A 5,908-nucleotide genomic window follows, 5' to 3' on the forward strand; every position below is an offset into this window, starting at 1 on the left:
CAAAGAATTTGAGGGCAAAAATTAAAGACCACCCCCCGAATAAGGGCAGCCGTGCAAATTGTCCAAACATAATAACATCACCGTTCATGAAAAGAAACATCGCAGATCAAGAAAATAGTCTTTTCAGTTAATATGCACACATAGGGTTAATATTACAAATAATGGTTTGGTTAAAAATCGATCCGTACCAAACCGATTAAATAAATTGACATAAACACCAATCCAAATCGAACTATGAAGTGCATGCATTTGATGTGAAGAGATGATAAATAGGTAGCCCCTTAAATTTGTCAGGATATTTCATTTAGATATTGAAACTAAGTCATGTTTCAACAACTCTATTCCTAATAAAGTGTTCCAATGAAACATTTTCAAAGACAAATTCAAAAAAAAAAAAAAATCGTGTGTTTTCAATTGTCTATTAAACTAAGTCAGCTCATTTAATTATACACATTCGCCTCAATAAGCCGTAAAACCCCGGACATTTTCTACATGAGGTTGATTTGTATATATAATTAAAGGAAGTGAGATATTTTATGTGATTAACTTAACTACCTAATAAATGAATGCAAACACATGAAAAAAAAAATTAAAAAAAAAAATTGAACGGAAAATGTCTAATTAAGACACTTTATTAGAAGTTAAGGTGTTCAGAAACAGGGCTTAATTCGAGTGTCCAAATAGAATATCCTGACACAGATTAGTTTTAACATTTTCTTGAAGTTTCAAGCCAAGGAACCATAGAGAGAGATTTCATTCTTCATATAATTAAATTGGCTGTCATATTTTCTCTTCTTCTGTTTACTTGCATATATACAACGTGAACTCTTTTATGAAATGACCTTCTTTATGAGAACTTGATGATGTTTGATTTAGACTGCAGTACTTTCTTGATTAATACCTATTGTATATGTTTTACGGTCTATCCATGGAGAGATTGACTCCATTATATTTGAGAGAAGTAATAGAGTTCGATCACATGCACTTGAACTCTTTCCTGTAATTTATTTATTCGAGAGAAGAATTAATTATAAGAATAATTTTGTGAGAAGTTCCAATATCTTCAAATCTGTCACCTTAGAAACATGCACTTTAGATTGAACTCTTAATGTGCTTCTACAATCGTTAGACTATAGCTAATCGAAAGAAGATTTGACTTAGGTCAATTGATTTTTAGGAAATAGATGATTATATCGAACGAATTAAATTAACATTTACGTTCAATAACAGGTACTAATTAAGGAGAGAAATATAAAAGAATCATCTCAAAATCAGGAAGTTTTTTGCCTTTTTCCTTTGGTAAAAAAATTAAAATTACTCGACTCTTTGCTTATAATCTTGTGGGATTACACTGAGTATATGTTGTTGTTACAAATGTCACTCTTTTCTTATAACTTTTAATACGTAGATCACCATTAATTCTTATTTTTGGGCTTAAGGAAAACACGTTGTGTACACATATTTTCACTTTAGCCAAAGAGAAAATAACTGATAATAATTCTAGTCCCAGTGGGATCGACACATAAAAAACGAGAAGCCCAGTCGTGGGAGATCTTTCTATACTATTTCTATAACGGAATACGAGCTTATTTTTATTCCTATATTTTGCTCGTCACTCATCTCTTGAACATGTATCTGATGTTCACCATATATAACAACATAAATTTTAAAAAAATGTGTTCCCATAGAAGCTTCTACGTAGTAAGAGAACCAAAAATCCAAGGTTGTAATAACTTGTCTTCCTTCTCATAATACGATAAGAGCTTGTCTCTTAGTATTTGAACGTTAACTGGTAATATTCCTTGCACCTGTTCAATGTAATAAAATAAAATTAGATCAACACACACAGTATAGTATAAGTAACATAGAGATTGATTGTGAAGTTCACAATTTGATAAGCCTGTATTTCTAGACAAACTTAATTATGAGATTATCTCGTTCGATCCTTAGTACATTTGAACCTCAAAAACCTTTGATATGCCTCCTTTTTCAGGATAATTTTACAAATAGTTACTGAACTTTTACTTTATTGCACCAAAGTTACTCAACTATATTTGTCATGAAATTTGAGAAAAAGGAATATGTTAAGTCCCACATCAGCTGTGGGAAGAAGATTGGATTCCTTATATGGTCTTGGACAATCAATTCTCACTTCTTATTATTGTATCAGAGTTATGCTCTTCAAAATTCCTTATTTACCAGCCGTTGGGCCTCATTTTATATTGTTCAGTCTATAAATCTCCTTCTGGAGTCCCACATCTGTTGTGAAAAGGAAGATTGGACTTTTTATATGATCTTGGGCAGTCCTCACTTGTTACGCTAACTTTTAAAGTTGAGTTAGGCCCAAGATTCATTTTTTTATGAGCCTCTTTGCAATTTGTGCTCAACATATGATAAGGAGTCAAAAGAAGTTACAAAAGGAGCTAAACTTATATACACTAACAATATAAATAAGTTAGGAGCTTAAATATATACATCATTGGTGTAAAAGAAAATAACACTACCAAATCACTTAAAGGATATTTACAAATTACAAGTAAGTCTCCTTAAAATATGAAATTTGTAATCTTGAAACTAAGACAGATTACTTGCTACAATAAACAAATGTGACTTGATAGTGTAAGCATCTTTCACAATATATATATATATATATATATATATATAGAACTTAAATTCAATCCAAGAAGATAGATGAAGAAGAGAAAGAGAATCAATTTTATTCATATTAATTACCTGAAAATGCAAATTGTAGAAAACTCTATCTTCCAAAGTTTCAAAAGTAGATGCATTCAGTAATACAAGTCCTTCCTCCTCTAATTCTGATATAGCTTCAGCAAATGAACCTTTATTGTTCTTCAAAATAGATATTTGAATCATAACTTCTCTATCCCCCACTTTATTTGCTGAAATAACTGATAAAGAACTCTGAATTCCTCCTCTTATTGTTTGCTTATTGGGGATACATCTTAATGTGAGATCTTCTTTCTTTTGTGTTAGTCTTTCCACTTCTTTCTTTAACTCTGGTATGTATTTTAGCACTCTTGCTATTGTGGCTGGAATGCTTAATTTTTTCTGTGAAAAGATAGAAAAAAATGGGTTAGTTTGCATGAGCATATAGATACTTGTTAAGAATATGATAAACATACAAAGAATTAAGGAAATAAAGGATGCCAAGTCAAAATGTACCAACTACCAATCGAAACATTCACTATCTTTAATACATGGGATACAAAGTGGGATAAGTAAATGGAGTTTCAGCCATTTTTTGTTTTACAAATTCGGTCTGAAATGGATGATCCGAAAAGTTAGAGCCTGTTTGGATGGGCTTATGCCTATAAGCTGTTTAGCCTTATAAGCCTAAAAAAAATAAGTTGAATTAACTTATTTTTTTTTTTTGGCTTTATAAGTTTCGTTTTAAATTTATGTCGCTTTAGATAAGCTAAGTCAAATGGGCCCAATTATTTTTTTGAGCTATTTTAAGCAAAATGACTTTAAAATGCCACCAAACACTCAAAAAAGCTGAAAACAGCTTATAAGCAACTTATAAGCCAATCCAAACGGGCACTTAATAAATTTAAAAAGTTATAAACTTATTTTATTTTTAAAAAATTCCACATGAATAAAATTTACGTGGTAGTGTGTGTCTCACTTCTGTCAGTTGAGATTGGTTAGCTAAGGATCGAAAAGGCAAGTCCAGACCTCCAGGAGGTAATTAGACTGTGCATTGAATAACATGTGTCAAGTTAAAAGCAATCTCGACAAAATCTGTCAAAAAAATGGATATTCCAATTGTTTCCCTTCCCTTTTTGACTAAAGGCAAACAAGGAGCTATATATGTAATACTACTCTTCCCCTTTTTTTTTTTTTTTTTTTTAACTGGCAGGAGTATAGTGGGATATATGAGATTCTTTGATTTTTAATCTGAGGTCTAATCTCCTAGCGGCGAGCATTGTGCCCCCCTTTAATAAATACTATGAGGCATGTTTGAATTTGGATTAATCCTCTCAGCGGGTTCCGACCATATGGTTATACTTACAAAAAAAAAAAAAAAGATTATTCTTCGGAAAATAATGTCAGTCTCATGCATTTATATCACTTTCTGGAATTTGAGACGTTCACCATTAATTTATTCAAATTTGAACACAAAAAAGAATCAGATGAACGTTAAACAAGAGGGGAAAAAAAAAAGAGAGAAAAGAATTGTACCCTATGATCAGAAGGTGGAAGCAAAGAACGAAGAGAATAATACAAGGAATTAGTTTTTTTTCTCCGATCACGTTCACTTGCATTGTGATTAAGCTTCTTCACTATTGGATTATTCATCTCATCAAAATTCTTAGTTGATTCACTGTGTACCATGCTTGGATTAGATGATGAGTAACGAAGAATAGGAATATTAGTATTTTCTGGAGTTTCTTCTATTGTGTTTGGTTCTTGGTTCATTGTGGGATCTGCCAAACACAAGCCAAAGTTAGAAAACAATGGAGAAGAAATGCCAAACATTATGCTTAAATGTTGCTTATTATTTTCGAACAATTTTGATGTATGATTGTGTTGTGACAATCATATAACGTGTATTTATACTAGGAGTCTTAAGATTTAACTAATACATTTCATACTAATTGTATAGTACTTTTATCACTATCAATATTTTTAATTACTACTTACATGTACTCGTTTCATATGCGGATCCAGGATTTTAAATTTATGAGTTTTTACTGTCAATGGCGGAAGGATTTTCGTCAAGGGTGGCTCATCAACTACTTCTACTGTATATACAAAAACAAAAACAAAAAAAAAAAAAAAAAGGATTAACCTTATATATGTAGCGTGATATTCCGGCTAAAGGGATTCACATGAAACCCCTTGTAACCCTCTACTAGCTTTGCCCTTGCATACAACGGCATCAAGTAAATAGATAGTAATAACAGGATTTACAGTAAAATGTTTACGAATGTTTACTTAATTAATACATAGACTAGGTCTGAGCAAAATTACTGGATTGTAGTTCCGCCCTGACTTATAGAAATAGCATATTAGTAGTCCCTCATTTTAAGAATGGTACGTACGTGGGAGTTGTGACTATCATATAAGTGATTTAATATTTTGAAATTTATTTATATTGTCAAAGTATTGAAGTTAAAGTCTTGATATTTGTAATCAACACAAGGACTTAATTAATATCTTAGCATTATAACAAAATAATTTTTTGTGTTAATTATTTTGAATTATTGAAAATAAATTTCTTGTGAGCTGAAAAAGACTTTTCATCTAATGAAAGGAAAATAATTTATTCTTCAACAATGGAATCAATGTCGGATATACGGATATCCAGATAGAGTCAACGTCTTGTACGCGATTATAAGTTGATAGGACTAAATTTTCTTCACTAATTTATTTTGCAAAAGAATAAATTAAGTTGGTACTAAATTTTCTTCACTAATTTGCTAAAGAATAAACTATAGCAATTTGCTTTGATTAGCTAACGCGTCAAATACTATTATGGATGAGTTGGAAAAAGAATGCCACGGATCCGGAGCTCTAGGAGAATAATATTCCCACAATCACAAAAATACAAAAAGATAACTATGGATTTTGATGCTAATATGTTGCTAAATATCTTTAGCTAACATGATTTTTCGATAATTCATTATTGATTTTCATCGTTAAATAAAATTAGCGATAATCTTTTATTGTTTAGCAATAAATAAAGTCCATTGGAAATTTTTACAATACAAGGCTTGAATTATGTATGGGAGATTGGATCAATGATCACCTAAAGGAGTGCTAATTTTACCCGGTAGCTAATTTTTACTATATTATTTAAGCACTACAACAACATACCCAATGTAATCCCACAAAGTAGGGTTTGGGGAGGTAGAGTTTATGCAGACCTTACTCCTACCGT

At 31.0% G+C, this 5,908-nt stretch overlaps 1 protein-coding gene across 1 annotated transcript; it reads right to left on the reverse strand.

Annotated features, from left to right (window-relative positions):
- Positions 1-1,560: 1,560 nt before the first annotated feature.
- On the reverse strand, positions 1,561-4,512 carry LOC132050791 (transcription factor bHLH100-like). The gene is made up of 3 exons (XM_059442150.1): positions 4,207-4,512; positions 2,734-3,072; positions 1,561-1,808 (listed from the first exon to the last, which is right to left on the reverse strand). Exons 1-3 carry the CDS (start codon positions 4,501-4,503, stop codon positions 1,695-1,697), a joined length of 750 nt encoding a protein of 249 aa, XP_059298133.1. The 5' UTR covers positions 4,504-4,512; the 3' UTR covers positions 1,561-1,694.
- Positions 4,513-5,908: the final 1,396 nt, after the last annotated feature.

Source organism: Lycium ferocissimum, chromosome 3, assembly GCF_029784015.1.
Source record: "Lycium ferocissimum isolate CSIRO_LF1 chromosome 3, AGI_CSIRO_Lferr_CH_V1, whole genome shotgun sequence".
Classification (NCBI taxonomy): Eukaryota; Viridiplantae; Streptophyta; class Magnoliopsida; order Solanales; family Solanaceae; genus Lycium; species Lycium ferocissimum.

Bases quoted from the DNA above. Each gene is read 5' to 3' on its own strand.
- LOC132050791 (XM_059442150.1), bottom strand. From the start codon at position 4,503: ATGTTTGGCATTTCTTCTCCATTGTTTTCTAACTTTGGCTTGTGTTTG. The intron at 3,073-4,206 runs GTACAATTCTTT...ATCTTTTCACAG, and splicing joins TTCCACCTTCTGATCATAGG to AAAAAATTAAGCATTCCAGC. The intron at 1,809-2,733 runs GTAATTAATATG...TACATTGAACAG, and splicing joins TCTACAATTTGCATTTTCAG to GTGCAAGGAATATTACCAGT.